This window comes from Watersipora subatra, chromosome 2 (genome assembly GCF_963576615.1).
Source record: "Watersipora subatra chromosome 2, tzWatSuba1.1, whole genome shotgun sequence".
NCBI classification, from domain to species: domain Eukaryota; kingdom Metazoa; phylum Bryozoa; class Gymnolaemata; order Cheilostomatida; family Watersiporidae; genus Watersipora; species Watersipora subatra.
In genome coordinates, this window is record NC_088709.1 from 55,981,268 (window position 1) to 56,000,074 (window position 18,807).

The 18,807-nt window shown below is 39.2% G+C and overlaps 1 protein-coding gene across 1 annotated transcript in view; it reads right to left on the reverse strand.

Moving 5' to 3' along the window:
* Positions 1-9,984, reverse strand: part of LOC137387763 (seizure protein 6 homolog) — a 45,051-nt gene extending 35,067 nt beyond the window's left edge. The window contains exon 1 of the mRNA XM_068074273.1: positions 9,915-9,984. Within this exon, the coding sequence (XP_067930374.1) occupies positions 9,915-9,966 (52 nt within the window). The 5' untranslated portion in view covers positions 9,967-9,984. The remainder of the gene's footprint in view (positions 1-9,914) is intronic.
* Between the last annotated feature and the right edge of the window lie 8,823 nt (positions 9,985-18,807).

Here is an 18,807-nt window from a genome sequence, read left to right on the forward strand (position 1 = left end):
AAACTAGGTTGATAACCTTTTCTTCACGATATGAAGTTTGAAAGTTACAGTTGCTTGAAAGAGTTTGAAAACCTTTACAAAAGTTTTTATTTTCTCCTTCTTTATTTCAATAATAGAAAACACTTTTCACATGATATGTAGTTTAAAAGTTATGTTACAATGTTATATGTTAAATACAAATCAATTTTCTGTCTAAACACTTCTTAACTACTCAGGCAACGCCGGGTAGCACAGTTAGTATATATATTTATATATATATATATATACATAAATATGTATATAAATATATACATATATATATATATATATAAATATCTGTAGCATGAGTATATGCTCCTTTTCTTCGATTTGGTTGAGCGCTCTGTGAGAGGTGCGGCACTATTAACCTTTCTGTAAAGCTCATCACTTTTGTGATTTGAGCACTCTGGTGCCAGCAGATTGACTTTCTTAAAGTCTGCGAGGCAACTTTTTTGTTTCGTGACAGAAAGTCAACTCTCATGGATAATGGTATTTGTGTCCTTTGCCTAAGCTCTGAGCTGCACTGATGAGGCTTCAATAGCCGAAACAGCACTCTCTGTAGCATGAGTATATGCTCCCTTTCTTCAGTTTGGTTGAGCGCTCTGTGAGAGGTGTTGCACTATTAGCCTTTGTGCAAAGCTCATCACTTTTGTGATTTGAGCACTCTGGTGCCAGCACATTGACGTTCTTAAAGTCTGCGAGGCAACTTAGTTGTTTCGTGGCAGGAAGTCAACTCTTATGGGTAATGGGATTTATGTCCCTTGCCTAAGCTCTGAGCTGCACTGATGAGGTTTCAATAGCCGAAACAGCACTTTCTGTAGCATGAGTGTAGCATAATGAAACCTTTTCATGGTGCTTATCACCAACAAATATCTAAGGTTGGCGATCTTCAGCAGACATATATGTGGCTGAACAAAGGAAACCTAAAGGCCAATACAGAATCCCTAACCATGGCAGCCCAGGAGCAAGTGCTCCCAACAAGGGAACTCTAAATGAAAATCTATCACACGATCCTAGACGCAGACTGTGCAAAGACGCACCTGAGACAATCCAACACATCATCAGTGGATGCAAGCAGCTAGCAGGGAACGCATACACTGAGCGGCATAATCATGTCGCAGGTGTTGTGTATAGAAGTCTATGTGATGAGTATGGCCTTAATAAACCACAACACTGGTGGGAAGCTCCTGGTAAGGTCAATGAAAATGAACGGGCTAAGATCCTCTGGGACTTCTACATCCAAACTGACAAGCATGTCCTAATAAACCAACCAGATATAGTGGCGGTAGACAAGGAGAAGAAGAGTGCTACTAGAATAGATATAGCAGTACCCAATGACTACAATATAGCCAGCAAAGGAAAAGGTAGAGAAATATCTCCCTCTTGGAGAAGAAATTGAAAAATTCTGGAATGTAAGAACAACTGTAATCCCAGTAGTCATTGGGGCACTGGGCGCAATAACACCAGCGCATAAAATGTGGCTAGCCCAAATACCAACAGCAATCAACTCAGGTAAGTTGCAGAAAAGTGTGCTATTGGAAACAGCTAAGATCTTGAGGCAAGTGCTCAAACTCCCAGGTCTCTGGTAGGAGACCCGAGTTAGAGCAGAATTTACCACCCATGTGGGGTATCCGGGGTGAGGAAAACTTTAATATATTTATGTTGGAGTGAAGATGTTTGTAAGTTACTAAGTAAAAATAACACAGTACCAGACTGCCAGCCGTGACACTCCAAAACCTCCCCTTATGTCACCCTTACTCCACCTACACGTTTTACCAGAAAACACCGTAGTGCCAGACTACACCAGTAGGGTTACTCACGAGTCACCAAGACTCAGAAAGACTCTTAACAATCCTTTTTCGCTACGACAGCACAGAGTCACAAGCTACGCGAACGGAGCTTGGATTCCCAATGACAACATGGCCGTTCTTACTCGTCCGGTGGCGCATGCCCACGAACCCTTCCGAGCTATCGGCGGGCACCACGTGACTACTAACTCACATTTCCCCCAGCTTTTAAGAAGCTACCAGCTATCCCTCATAGTCATCAAAATACTGGGGATGCCGTCGCTCTCGCTGCGACCGCCTGAGCATTAGCGGTTGAAGCTCAGGTTCATCAGGATCTAAATCCCCGGACGGAACTCCAGCAGTCTGAGGCTCACCATCCATGTTTTGAACTTCATCATCAGCAGTCTGAGGACCGTCCTCCACATCCCCCTCCGAGACCTCAGCCACCTCACAGGGATGCAGCTGAGGCGGTGGGGGAGCAGCAGAACCGCGTAATCTATCTAGATTAGGCCGGCCGTCTTCGACCAGTTCACGGATGCCATTTTCCCTACTACGGTCAGTGCCAAACCGCCGTTTGTGGACATCCCTCACATGCCTCGGCATGCCATCCACGCACACGTTGTGCTTTGAAACGACTCCGGTAATCACTCCCGGTGCCCACTGCCTAGTGCACGACGGAGTCGAGGGTTTCACCCACACCTCATCGCCGACAGCAAACTTGCCTTGACTGACCTCATCTAACCCGCGTAGATTGACGTCGAAAGGCACTCGCCATGAATATCGATACAGATTATTCGAGGGTACCGAACCCCCATCTGTACCCTTGCGAGGCGTGACATTATACCAGAACGTCGCCTCCTCGGGGCTAATTCTTCCCCTCTCGGCAATCCTCTTGATTGTCCGGTGATTCCTCTCAACGATTCCGTTGCCACTCGGGGCGTAAGCGGCACGAAATCTCAGAGAAATCCCCCACTCGTCAGCGAACTGTGCAACAGTTGCTGACCTAAACGCCATGGAATTGTCCATTAACAATTCGTCACACGGCCCTCGCTCAATTACGATCGTGCGTAACTGAGCCACGATGTGCGCTGCCGTCTCACTTGGCAAGCGGCGCCAGATAGCGAAATGTGACGGCCCGCAATCAACCATGGACAGGAACACCTGGCCACCATAGTGAGTCACGTCTATGGCCACCCGGCACCAGTTCCCCTCGACAGCCAAGCTGCCTGTTTCCACGAGGTTCTCACCTCTCGGAGCCGGGTCAACGCGCTGACAGGTCTCACAGCCAGCCAGCTCGCGTTTGACCTGCTCCCGTGTCAAGTCACTGCGTACTTGCTGAGAAAGGTACAGTGTTCTCTCGACACCCAGATGGTGAGGCAAATGAGCCGCCCACACAGCATCCCCGAGGGTCTCGCCGGTGAAGATGGCAGCAGCCATGCTCTCGGCCTCGCCTCCACTCATCCCACGATGCCCGAGCCACTTCTTGGGCACCCTCGTCATCCTATCCGCCTTGTTTTCCACAGTAGGTACAAGACACATAGTGACCGATAGGCCGTACTCGGTGATCGTATCACGGATCACCCCCAGCCGACGCTTCACCAGCATCTCTGCAGCACCTTTCGTGCGAACACGATTGCGCCCGTCAATTGTATTTGACATCCAATTGACAACTGTGAGAGAGTCAACCGCCAAGGTGAAGGTCTTGAACCCCCACGCAATAGCCAGGTTAACACCTCGTCCCACAGCTTCCAATTCGGCAACATTGATGTGTGAATGGTCTGACTCCTTCCTCAGCCACGACGCATCCTCAACAATGCTGCCATCAACCTCGATTGCCACACCGAGGCCCAGAGAGCTAGCATCTGTCCACACAACGACCGAACCGTCCGGTCTTACGTGCCACGGACCCCTAACAGGGTCCTCCTGACATACCCTTGTGTAAAGCTCACTAGCTAGCGAGCTGACCTCCTTTTCAACAGGGGCATCCCAGGCTCCGTTGCATCCCAGCCGCTTCAAGAAGCTGCAATAGGGCCGCAACCACCCAGCCACTGGGTAATGACCGACAAGTCGGCCACAAAACGAGAAAAGCTCTCTCTTGGTCAGCCCAGCTGGCTCAAGATGAATTTCGGAGAGTGCAGTTCCCATCGACATCTGCAAATGTCCACGAGCATTTCCTTTCAGAGAAATGCCCAACAACCGACCTCCATCAAGGCCCTCCGGCTCTTTTGTCACCAGTCCATACTTAGCAAGGTGCTTCCTCAGCTCCTCCACGACAAGCACAGACTCCTGCACCACTATATCGTCGATATAGTGGTCAGTCCCTCGTCGAACCCGCTCGTCGAGCGAAAGAACCTTGCCTAGGATTTTGGTCATGATCCTAGGCGCACGGGAAAGCCCGAAGCCTAAACGTGTCAGCGCATAAGGGACCCCCTTATACTTCACGACCTGGTATTTCCACAGGTCCTCCGAAACATGGATTTGTAGGTAAGCGGACTTGAGGTCAACTACCCCAAGTCTGCCACGCAACTGTCTCCACTTACGGATTTTCTCGCCGCACACAGCGACCGCGTCACCTCCCGTGTGACTCTCGACAAACGCGTTTAGCTCACGGTAGTCCATGACTGGTCGCACTTTATCCTTCGTTGGTTGGAACACAGCCAAAAGGGGGATAATACCCTCAATGGGCCGACTCCACCTTTTCAACCAACCTTTTGAGATCCAGCTCTCAATTTCAGCACAGTACCGCTCATGCAGGTTAGGTGCCCGAGTACACTTGTACTCCGCGACCCGGGTCTGCAATCCTTTCGGAGATTCCCCGGACCACCGCCAGCTAACGGTCCATCGGCCTTGGGCAAAAGTGGCAACAAAATCGGGGTCGTCGACTCGCAGTGACACCAGATCACCACCCAACCCCGACAACGGTGCCACCCTTGCCACCCCGCATGCGCAGCCAGCTCCAGTATCCTGCCCAGCAGGTACTCCACAGCATCCGTTCTGATAGGGTTTCCCCCACCTGACCGAATACTTCGCATCACTTCTTCTATGGACAGTGACGCCTCCCATGTGATCAATGACGTCGCCATCCAGCAAGCAGTCAACCCCAAAATTGCACAGCTTGTCCATGACGAGTGCCGTAACGCCGAAACAGTGTCCCTGTACACCGACGACCACCCGACACTGACCCTTTACATGAGACGCCTTACCATCCGCTGTCAACAGCGGGTGGCTCGGCCTAAGTCGGGTTGAGCCTGTCAACACCTGCGGACTTACCAGAGTCCTCTCGCTTCCAGTGTCAACCAGACACTGAAAACCGCAACCATTCAGAATTGCTCGAACGACCGGCATACGACTGCTCGTCGTAGGCTCGCCAGTCGCCCCGGACAGCCAAGGACTGTCCCGCAGTACACTCTTACTGCTTGCATGTGACCTCCAGCCTCCCCCTGTCACGCCAACGCCACCTCGGGTCCCCCTGATGTTATGGGACCCCTCGTAAGCCTGGCTTACACGGTGTCCATATGAGAGGATGCGGCGCCCCGAGTTGCATCCTCCTGATGAAAACCCGGCTCATCCTCCGTGAGCCCTGCCGCCCCCCCAGGCGGTGGCCATACAGGACAATCCCGTACAAAGTGCTCCGTGCTGCCGCACCGGAAACACCCGACCCTCTTGCCAGAAGAGGTCTTTTTCGCCCCCGTACCAGACGAAGGCCGCTTAATACGTGGGCAGTCCTTCACCCGGTGTGGACCCCCACATCGAAAGCAACTGTCTTTGCTTCCCGGCTGCTTGCTAGAAGCAGCCCCCAACTGCTTGCCAGAAGCAGTCGCCGGCCGGTTACCAGAACTGGCCGCTGAGCTAATTGTTGAGGGGCGACCCTCAACAGCTCTCCGGGAAACCAACTTTCCCCTCACTCGGTTCAGCACTGAACCAAAGTCAGCAGTATACGCCTGATCGTGCGTAACTGCCCACTCGTAGACTGACTCGGGCAGCCCTTCATAGAACTTGGTCCTAAAAACCAGGTCCTCCAGCGTCACCCCCAGTCTACCGCCGAGCCGCTCCAAGCGGTCCAGGTACACGTCAACTGTCTCCCCGGATTCGAGTCGACAGCTGACAAAGCGACGCCATGCCTCCTGTCGAGGCATGGCGTACTCGGCAGTCAAAACTGCCTTCACGACATCCCACTGGGATGCGTCGCCCACCCTCATGCGCCCATGCACTCTGGCAGCAGTGCCATCGAGCATGTACGCAATCAGCGTGCACGGAGCAATGTGCTCCAACTCACACAGTCGCTCGTACTGCGAGAGCCATGCGGTTACCTCAACCGCACCATCACCGGCAAATGGCTGCATCTGCCGGCTCAGCCTTTCTAAAATAGGCCCTCGTGCCTGGTTCATCAAATTCGCTAAAAAAGCGGCATCTAAAACCAGCGGCACTGTTACAGCGCCCGCGGCGCCCTCGGGTGGCTGACCACCTCCGCCATCGGTAGATGGCTCAGCCTTTTGGCTGCTCCCGGGCGCGCTCATGGCCCGCTCGTGCTCACCTCAGCCCAGCTGAGTGGCACCACCTAACAACAAGGCAAAGTAAATACAAATATATAGGCCGAAATAGCTTGTAAGTTACTAAGTAAAAATAACGCAGTACCAGACTGCCAGCCGTGACACTCCAAAACCTCCCCTTATGTCACCCTTACTCCACCTACACGTTTTACCAGAAAACACCGTAGTGCCAGACTACACCAATAGGGTTACTCACGAGTCACCAAGACTCAGAAAGACTCTTAACAATCCTTTTTCGCTACGACAGCACAGAGTCACAAGCTACGCGAACGGAGCTTGGATTCCCAATGACAACATGGCCGTTCTTACTCGTCCGGTGGCGCATGCCCACGAACCCTTCCGAGCTATCGGCGGGCACCACGTGACTACTAACTCACAATGTTCATGTTGGAGAATATGTTTAAGTTGGAAAATTAAATAGTTCCCTTATCTTTCAGCTACTGTCAGTTTTCTGCTATTGCATTCTTTAAGCTGTAAACTTCAGTTAAAGTTTACAGCCTAAAGAATGCAATAGCAAGAAACTGACAGTAGCTGAAAGATGAGTGAACTATTTAATTTTCCAACTTAAATATATATATATATATACAATGTATATATATATATATGTATTATATATATAAGTATATATATTATTATATATATATTATATATATGTATATATATTATTTATATGTATATATATGTATATATATTATTTATATGTATATATATGTATATATATTTGTATATATATATATATATATATATATATATGATTATATGAACATGATATATAATCATACAATAATATATGATTATATATACATGACATATATACAGTGGTGATACAAATTATGGAACCGCCTTCGAGTTTTAGTAAACAATGCGCTATAATGGCTCTCATATTAGTTATTTTCAGTCCAGATATGAAAAGTTATATATCATTAAAAAGGGAATTTTATCAGCTGTCGCATTGTTTAATTTTTTTCTGCATTCAAACATAATTTCATCGCTAGTGCTGTTAAAAGTGCAACTAGTCAGGGTGTCTCATAACAAGTCATTTTTTTCAAAAATAGTAGTCTGGTGAATGATGTCTAGAGTTTCCAAATTCTTTGATCTGCTCAGTTTAACAATCATTTAAGACAACAATTGCATTGAGTGAGACGTTGTGCATTATTCAATGTAGCCCAAGTAGTATTGAAAAGTCCTTCTGCTCTCAGTAAATGTCATTCTAATAACTTCATCATCATGCCTCAACATCTCACGAAAGAAAAGCGTGCTGCAATAATTCACCTTCATCAGCAAGGAAATTCGCAAAGGGAAATTGCAAAGGAAGAATATTGCTCTAAGAAAGGTGTATTTACAACAATCTGCAGATGGAAGGAACCTGGTCAAGTTGAAGAAATGGCTGGTAGGGGAAGAAAAAAGCTAGCAACAGATCGAGTAACCAGACGCCTAGTAAGAATTTCCTTGGTTGATAGACATCCAACCAGTCCTCTGCTAGCCAGTGAGTTAAAAGAATCCATATGTACAGAGTTAGCACCATCAACTGTTTGCAAATCATTGAGAGATAATGGCTTACGAGGCTGTAAAGCTCGTAGAAAACCTTTGTCATCATCTCAGCAAAAAAAGGCTCGCCTACAATGGGCAAAAGATCATGTGAATTGGTCACCAGAAGACTGGAGAGCAGTATTATTCAGCGATGAGAGCACATTTACTGTTCAAAATCACTCTGGCAACAATTATGTAAGAAGGAGACCTGGTGAAGAGTTTAAACCAGAATGTATTTTACCTACGATAAAGCATCCCACCTCAGTAATGGTGTGGGGTTGTTTCTAGGCTGCTGGTCCTGGTAGATTACATTTTGTTGATGGTATGATGAATGCAGAAAAAAATTGTGGAGTACTACAAAGTGTGATGATACTATCTGCTAGAAGTCTGTTTGATAGAGAGTGGCTGCTTCAGCAAGATAATGCTCCATGCCACACAGCCAGAAGAGTAAAGAAGTGGTTTGCTGACAATAACGTTAACATTCTGACTTGGCCTTGGCAGTCACTCAGACCTTAACCCAATTGAAAATTTGTGGAGCAGAGTAGGCAATATCGTAACTAAAGACAAACCAACAAATAAAAGAAGATTGATGGAGCTTATTTTGCAATCCTGGCATCGAATAGTTACACCTGAAGAGCTTCAGACGTTGACAGATAGTACGCCCAGGCGCTGCCGAGCAGTGATTGACAACAAAGGCTGGCCAACCAAGTATTGATCATCTTAAGGACCAAAACAGCTTTTTTCAAAGCTACTATACCTTTTCTTTAAGATAATTCACAATAAAAGCCATTTCAAAGAAAATAAATATGTTATTTTATGACTTTTGGTCAGACACTATTTAATAGAAATGACAACTGTACAGTAACTCTCTGACAGCTTTCAGTAAACCTCTAATAAAAGTGTTATAGAAAATGCAATGTGGTTTTAATTTAAGTTCATCAAAAAGCCAACATTGTGACGATTCAAATGATATATAATTTTGTATAGTTATGTAAAATTTTGATTGTAGAAAAAACAAACACAACTCAGAAATCATTGTTATGTAACGAAAATTAGAGGCGGTTCCATAATTTGTATCACCACTGTATGTTTATTAAAGTACATATATAGTGAATCAAGTAAATATTTGTTAACCAATTTCAGATAAAGGGTCCTTCTGTGCCCAAGAATGCTCATTACGTATGGTAACAAAAATTAAAGTTGTCTTTGTGGTGCATAAAAATCTTTTTATTTTATTTATCAGAATATTCTTTATTTTTTAGATCACAAAATACTTTCATCAAAGGTTTTTTGTTGTAGTTTGCTGATGATCTTTTTTGACTTTGTTAAGTGTTCAATTGTGTGTGTTTGCTAAACTTGAATATATATGAAAATATTATAATAAGTAAACATACATTTTAATGAAAATATGAAATTATTCATGTGACAGGTAATTAAAGATAAATAAATTATGAAGGAATTTTTTTATTTGTATTGCGCTGTCGCAGCTACATTTATTCAAGTGTCAAAGCTTGAAACAAATCCGGTTATTGTTGATTATGTATATAAAATAGGTAATAATATTGCTCAAGTTCAATTTTTCTCTATTTAAACAGATACAAAAATTAAAGCATGAAACTTTTGCTTTTGCTGTTTTTTGAAGGGGCAAACAATTTGGAAAAAAATTAGTCTTGAAAGTAACATGAATTTTACCATTTAATGCAGGTAATGTCACATATATCACTACTATATAAAGTTATATTGTCAAATGTACTTAACTCAAGTCTGGGTTGATCATAGACAGCATAATAGCATTGTTCAAGACATAGCATAATATATCACAGACAATACGATCCTATGCATTCTTAACAAAGCTGGAAATAATATGTATCTCAAATTGCCATCACTTTGATTGATATATTTTGATAACTATATTTTACCGTTGTTGTGACCCAAGCACATGGCAATTAGGAAGTTTTATCAACAGAACACAAAGTAATTCCGCAGCTCATTAATTATTGAAGTAAAAAATAAACAAATTTCAGCTCACCTACAAGTCTGTAGTTCATGGTTATGATCAACATGAGGAAAGCCAGCAACATTTTAAAAGTTGAATTGGCTGCTTTCTGCAAAAGACAATGAATAATTGTTTATTTGGATATTCTTGCTAAAGGTTAATTTAAGATACCTTAATTGCATTCTCAAAAGTTTTAACAGTTGTTTTGTGAGCTTGTAGAACATCAATTATTCTTCTTTCAATTACATATCATTTTCCCTACGCAACAAAATCATTTAATCTTTTAAAAATCTTAACTGATAATAGATGACTTTTAGAAACAAATAGAATCCTAAAAAAAAACTAAAGTGTAATGTTTGAAAACAAATAGTTTATGCTTCTGCAACTGCCTTACTCATTGTTTTACATTTAACATTTAATTTATATTAATATCTCTAAAAAAAATTTCTTCCGAAACCAAATCATACAGATTTGGTCTGACCAATTATTTTTGTCGCAATCTACAAGATAGTGTTTACAAGACAATATCGCTTCATGACTTTGTCAAAAAGTCGGTAAAAGTCAATTGTTATTCAGTTAAAAATGTGCTGGTACAATTTGCTTTTATGCAGCAGCCAGGGATGTGGCCCTTCCTTCTCTGAGTGGTAACTTGGTATGATGAGAAGGCAGACATGTAGGCAATAACTTATAATTAAACACGGAACTGGTTGTGGTAACAGCTTTTGCTGTTTGGCAACTGTTGAAATGATTACATGATATATCAAGTCGGTGACAGCTGTCTGTGTGTCAAATTAATTGTAACAAGCAGTACTGGCTTTTCTCTCTCACTCTCACTGCTTTATAACCAGCTTTTGGATCAACAGGAAAAAATATATAAATGCTTATCACGTACTCAGCATAATGCTGAGTTCTGAGAAATGTAATCATTGGTTGAGGGCATTTGGCTCAATAAACTTTTGGCATAGCAGATTTAATGCTGCCTATTGTACCCTAACAGAGTATCGCATACACCAAACCACCATATCAATACTTGCACCTTACAAAAAACTCCTGTGCATTACAGACATAACCTTTTTGTCCTATGCCTCAGACATCGTTTTATAATAATGATTTCTGCTTCCAACTAATTAATCGATTTCAATTTGACTTTAATTCAAACTGAATTACAGCGGTTTTATTCTAGTTTACTCATTTGTTTTTCTGCAACTCAATATTTTCTTTTTTTATCTTTGGCGGGAAAAAATTAATTAGGATCCATTAAAGCCAATTGGACTGCGTAGCTATTATAAGAACTCGTTCAACTACAACTCAGTTGCGCTTGTAGCAAAGCTACTAACTGCTGAAGATGAATTCTAGCACTCATGTGAACTTCTCACAAAATAGAAAAATTTATAGCGAAATTATTTTAAAAACGATTTATTCCATATGGAAGACACATCTGTTCTCAGTTTTCTATACAACCAGCATTATTGTAGTGCAGAATTTTCATGACTCACCATGTTGTGATAAACGATTGCTTAGCATGATGGGATTTTTTGGTAATAGCTACATAGTGATAATTTCTATTTTAGAATTGAGTTCTTTCCATGGATGCCAGTTTGCTCTGTAAGAACAGGTGGCATGCCGTTTGCACTAATTATGAACAAATTAGTTCTTAAGCAAAAAAACTCTAATTTTAGCTACAATTGTCACTTAGGCCCATGATATTGTCATTGCCCCGATACAAGCACCAATCAATTATGAAAATATAAAGGTATAAAGAAGTGGTGGCTGCATAGTAGCAAGAGCAAAGCTAAAAAAATGCCAAACTCACCTTTTTAACTCGACAATGCTCTGATCTGTTTTGGGAAACTTGCTAATATGTTAGCGGTAACCTAGAAAGCGAAAGAGGAACTAGTGGGGCTTAAATATTTGAATGTTTTAGTTATTTACGGCTCTGAAGACTGTTTTTTAAACTTATTTGAAAAATGTTGCTGATTGTGCATGGCAAAATACTATAGTGAAATCATAAATTTGTAAAAAAAAACATATTAATTTTAGCAGGCATAAGAAGGTGTGTCAGCAAAACTGACCAGATGTCTATTCCTTATACATGTATTGTAAAACTTAGTGAAAATAGCCCTGTCAGCCCAAACAAACTAGCAGTGATTGTCATTATATTTTATTAAAGCACTACCAAAATTATCTTGTGATAGCCGCGATAGAAAGATACACAGTAGAATTGTTTGATATTGGTCATAGATAGCAGCGATAGTGAGCTGTTGTCAGATTTAATGTTCTGTGGGCTTATTATATGACTCCTAACATTTTTTGTAGTAAATTGCCAAGTTTTAAATGAAAAATACTAGTCCTTCGTGCACTCTCCCTCAATATGCTGAGAACAAGATGTTTTACTCATCTCTCAATACTGTAAATATAAAACCATGAGCTTATTTGCATTTCAAAGGTACTAAATCTCTTAACCTTAAAAACCGGCAACTCGGTTTTTATATGAAAGCTGTTTTCCCCCAACATCAACATGCGTGTCTTTTGTAATTAGTGAGCTACAGCCTTTCACACAAACACACCCACACGCACATACACACACATGCACACGCAACAAATATTAAATTTATGAAATAAGTATAAATAGTTTCTCACAATTGATTATAGAAACCAGTGGCATGAAAAACTACATATATCCTGCTTGCAAAAACAACAATAAAAAAAAAATTGAAAAGTTTATTTATCATCGTTGGTTTCTTGGCCTTCGCTGTCTTATACCAAATCAATATGCTTTTACTCAATACAGTGCAACAGGGCTTCCAATTTTATCTTACTTGTTTTCTAAACTAAAACATTACTCTATAAAGCCATACTAGTTAAAATTAGATTCAAAGATTTTTATTTTACCTGAATTAATTTTTTGGCCAATGTACATATGTAATTAAACTAGAAGTATGACAGATTTTTATAGAATATAGTGCTTGCAAAGCACCACAGCGGTATAGCAGGGTACATTGCTTTTAGCCAAGCTAAGAACTATTTGTGGTGAAAAAGGTTTACACAAACTACAAAGTATTTTAAATAACTCTGTAGAAACCAATCAGAATCAGGTTGCATTGATATCAGCTCTAAATATTGATACAAACTAAATCACTACATTTCGATGCTGTCCTCTCAGCAATTAATGGTCAAATTTACCGGTAGCAACGTTAAGACCCCTTAAGATACTTTAAGAAAATTTACAGCTGCCAAACTTTTGTGATTAGATGAGTAATGCAACAGCCTGTCCAATGTGCCCCAGTTTAACAACGATGGGTGTCGTATTCAAAATGCTGCAACCATGTTAACTTTTATGGCAACTCGTGCAGGGCAGGTAGTTAGTCATTCACACAAAGTCACGGTTTAACAGGAAGGCTGTCCTTTACATTTTGCCGAGGTAAGCATGTTTGAATTTTTAATAGTGTGTACATTGTTATTACAGACAATCACCAAAGTAATGCATGATTAGCACTAAAGTACAGCTCCGTAGGGTGTCAAGGTTGCCTAGTGGTAGCGCCTTTGACTGTCAACTATGGGGTTGGTGGTTTGAGCCCCACTTGATGCCAATTCGACTACAAGCTCTCAGCAAGCATTCGACCCTAAGTTGCTGGATCTTTTGGATCTAGACCATAACTTAGAAGTACTGTGACCCACACCAACATTGAGATCAAAACAAAGATCCACCTCTGTCTTTTGCCCTTTGGCAAATTGAATGGCTGCCTGGCTCTGTCAGACTGGTTGTGATCAAAATGCAACTATTTGGGTTAATCTGACAGTTCAATACAAGGCCCTTGATAAGTGTTAGGACTGTAAAAAGTAGATTATAAAAAACTAGTCCTGGCAGTTTGTTTCTCTGCTAATGAAACAAGCTTTTTTTAACTTAGAACTAGAAAACAATAAAAAGACGTCCAAGCAAACCGCTTTTTGGTCAAATTAAGCAGATTAATACAGACGTTAAAGACTATTCAAATATCAAATTTAATACATCGGTTATCTACATCATATATATTCATCGTAAATCTATTCAAGTAAAAACTTGTCCATATTTGCTGTAGATTTTTCTGTATTTTGCATTAACTAAATACAAAAGCACGAAATTCTCTATAAACTGACAAAACAATCTTGAAACAATTTTTTGACACCAAATTGACACATCGGATAAAATTTTTCATGCAGATCTTCTTCTCTGTTTTGACAAAAAACAATTTAAACTTAATTATGTAATTTCCCTAAACTTTGCTTTTGTCATTGTTAATTCCATGAATAATAGCTTCTGAAACTTTAATTTTGCAACATTAATAATTTATAATCATATTCTTTTACTTTAATCAGCAAATAAAACATTAAATTTTGCTCCTTTAAATACTCTTGGCCAATATTATAATCAAAGAAAGCAAGATATGACTTTACAACCACTTAAATTTCAAAGAAAGTTTATACATCAGCTTATTTTGAACTGCTTTCATGTTGCTTTGAATCTTTTAAAATTATCTGATTAGGACCAACATCAGATTTGCCTTTTTCTTCTGACTACATACGTCGTGACTTTTGTAGTCAAATTCAAAAGTAAAAATCATTAGATTGAAACTGTTCAGATATTTTGGCATTAAAACTTCAAGATAGTTAGGATCACTTTCGAATAATATACAACTACTCTAATTTACAATAAATACAGTTTCTCCAAAAGGGTAATTTTTATTATGAGTAGCTTGGTTGTTTTGCAAACATCAAAGTCCTCATGGAACTAAAAATTCCATACCAGTCAGTGAGTATGTCGGCTTTCAACACACTTTAAAATCCTTCGGGTTAAGTTGAGCATCTTTAGTAGCAAATATTTTTATGTGCAAAATGTTTTCATAACTTCTTATAGAAACCTGTAATGATTGATGGTGTATGTCAGCTTTTGGGACGCAAAGTTGTTAGGAATTTTTTTTAACTTCTGGTATTTTCAATTACAAAATTGCCCCTGGTATTTTCTTGGCTGTTGTTTCATTGGGATAAGACTACGACTGAAGTCTGTTTAATTTGAAAACAATTTATTACATTCAATGTAATATAGTAATTTAATGTTTTGACTATTTTAGTATTATCAACTTAACAGTTGCTGAATCAAAGTAACTCGAAAAGTTGCTCATCAGAAATAAAAGATTTTCCACAAAAACAAGCAGTGTTGGAGTTGATCAGTAAGCTAATGATTGAATCAAGTTACAGGCAAAATTTTTTTGATGCTGAAAAAAATGGTCAGTTTCTGATATTAAAATAAAAGTGAAAATGACAATTTTAGAAATTAAAAAATATTAACTATTAAAATGGCATAAATACCATTCTTTATTCATGTAATTGTACCCCATCAAACAAAATAATTATTACAAACATAAAATGCTTGCGCAATATTTTTCACAAAAAAGTATAATTGTTTTAATTTCATCATTATTCTAAAGCCAGTAAAGCTATGTCAATTTTTTAGAGTGCATAAATGCTGTGATATTGATAGAGCCGTGCTACATGTACATTAAGAAGGTTTTAATTTATTAGCTTAAAGCACTAGCTTTATGCACTGGACTTTACCACATCATAGAAGGAGAGTATTCATTCTATGTTTCTGTATTCCATTACAATAACCTTGAACCATAAAATAAGAAAAAATACAGTAACTGTGTGTCTACTTAGTGTGTTAGAAACATATAAAATAATACTTTTGCCTGAAGCAAAGCAACTTTCTATATTTGCATATGAGTTTACTTAATGAACTTTTGTATCGCATATGAGTGGACTGAATCAAGGAGCTAATGATTTGAAGTTAATATTCAGAATATTATTCAATATGTGATAGTTTTTAAGTGGGTGTCAAGGATAGATGAATTTTAAGTATATAATAATCTGATAAATAAAGAAACTTTTGAACAAACTAAACTAAGCAATAGCGTACTGCTATTCTGTGTAAACTATGAGCGATAGTAAAATACACAAATTGCTGTCGTAATGCTGCTGGAAGTACAATCCTTACCTTTCTGAGAGCTCCCTGTTGTATGATGAGACAGTAGATTTATGGTAGTGGTTTATAAGTAAAACAGAACTAGACGTAGTGACAGCTTTGCTTGGTATGCAAGCTGTTTCATTGCTTAAATATGCATCAAATCTTTGACTGCTGTCAGCGTGCCAATCAAACATGACAAAAAATAATTGATAAACCAAGTTTGGCATCAGCGTTTCTATTTGACTACATTTAAAAATAAAAATATTCAGACGCGCAAATCAATTGTTTATTTAAACAGACTATTTGCTACACGACTTACGACTCAATACTTTGTTATGAATAACAAACTTCCCGCTATTCAAAACTGGTGCACATCTAACAAATTTGCTTTAAATGTTGATAACACTAATTTAATGTTACTAAAAAAAATTTCATCTAGCCAATCTGCATCTGCTAACAGTCATCCCTTTTTCATTTTTAATAAACTAATTTGTCAGACAGATTACACTAAATTTTTAGGTATTCTCATTGATTATAATCTCCCTTGGAAACACACATCAAAAGTTTACTAAAAATACTGACACCCTCATCAGGCTTACTTAACCTCACTTCTGAATATTTACCCCGCAAACTTCTGCTTTTATTATACAATTCCATGGTTATCTCCAAGTTTTCACATCGCATTGAGGCATGGAGCAATACGCCTCTCACCCATCTTACAAATCTAATAACACCCCAAAAATGCATGATGAGGACCATTCACCAAAAAACCCTGCCTTACCCACACCAAACCTGTTTTTAAATCATCATCCATACTGCCTATCAGTTCACTATATACATACCACATTATACTTTTAACCCATCAATAATTTTATTGTAATTATATCCATCACACAATATATCAAACTTAATTCTCAAATTTTTGTCCTTTAACACGTGAATAAAACCAATGAGAACAAGCTCCGCGCCACGACTAACTATGCTATTGCGTATTATGGGCTTCATCACCCTTCCAACTTTTTTCTTTTGCTTAACTAATTTTGTTGATGAAGCAACAGCAACAGCAAACTTGTACTGGTGGTAAGACTAAATAATAATTTTGTTATCTCGCAAGACCCGTGAATATGCATTAAAAATGAACAATAGCAAAGAGGGCTATACACCTTAACTTTTTTTTAAATGAGAGAGAAAACAATTTCAGGTTAATTATTGATATACCATCGCCATAGATGTATCTCAGTTTTTGGGCAACTAGATGATATTTTGTTGTTTTTTTTTCTGCACATTGATATGAATAGATTCATGATAAAAACAGATTTTTTTTTAGTAAATGCATGTTTACTCCGTCAAAACAGGTCACTTGCTCTTTCAACTATGATTAAAGGACTATCGTTCAGAAAAAGTTACTATTTCTCCCGCCTGCATTCTGACTACGTTTTAGAATACTTCTACTAAACAGAAAGGGTTACACTCAGTAAAGACAGCTGATAAATACAATGGGTGCATAATAGCAAATAGAATCTAAAATAGTTAGGGAGTGAGCTACATATATGTAAATTTTTTGAAGCAATAAACTATTTTGTATTTGCGGCAAAGATATCTGGTATTTATTAAAAGCTTGGTAATCTGACCATTTCTGTGCAAGATACATTGGTTGGTCGCTTTTTTAAAGTTCTAATAAAAGTAAAAGCCGGTCTCACATAACTTGTTAAATATTAATTGCTGATTAATTGATTATATGACTGATTACTCATCAATCAGGCACTGGTCATATAATTCAATAACAACAAGCTTCTACACAGGTTCTGAATAGTCTGTGAGTCTGTTTTCATCTCCCATTTGAATTAAATGAAACTTTAGAATTTTTTTTCAGCTTTATAACAGTTTTCTAAGAAAATTTATTTTTCCAAAATGTTTTTTTGCAATTCAATGGAGGTATAAACATGTTAGTGTACTAAATTATGTGCTTGTCTTTTGTGGGTCCACTTCAGTATTAAGCTCTATGTTTTTTTCACATTTTGATGTCTTTTAAGCAGTATGTAGAAATATTTTACGACCTGTATAATGTAAATATATTTTCAGACTTATCCTTTTTTTTGATAAACCCTTAGAGTTGTAAACTAGGGTAATGATTATTATGATGAAATTTTTTTTAAATTGCTGATTTTGTCCTGTTGTTTCATTAACAAAATTATTACACTTTTTTCTGGTGGAGGTACAGTGTTGAAATGCAACCAAGAAACAAATGCATGGCTGCTTTGTAAAAAACTGTCTTCTATTACCACCATAACTAGACCATTACCTACAATAACAAGAATACTGGGTACACCGTGTGCAGTGGAGGTTCAACATGAGTTAGTGAACGACTGTTTTTGATATGTTGGCAACAGTTTATTAGCAAACAGTTTGAGATGCATATCGGAAAACCACACGGTAAAGCCAGTGAAAATAAACTATTTATAGTTAAAGTCGGCATAACTCAAACACTTTCTTTAACAGAACTGTCGTCTCTCAATCTACAAATTTTTAATCTCAGTTTTGATAAAAGCATATTCAAATTCCAGGATTTTGGGTTTATTAACTTTTTCTTAAATGCTCCAACACAGAAAACAATATATTATAAATGGTTATTTAACATCACTTGTACTTTTAGCTGACTCTTTATAGCAAGTATTAAGTTAAGTTTTGCTTTGATCTGATACCGGTTAACAGTAGAGGGTATTAATGTATATATATATATAGCCTTGAAATATATGCATTGACATATATTGCAAGGCTAAAAGGAAAAATGTAGGTATAAATATTGAAGCCTAGCACAGCACATCAGGCTATTGCTGTTGTCCAAGTTATATCAATTTATTTCTCTTTTCAAAAACCAAAAATGTTTTTTTGGCAAACTTTTTCTAAAAACCTGCTGGTACATAT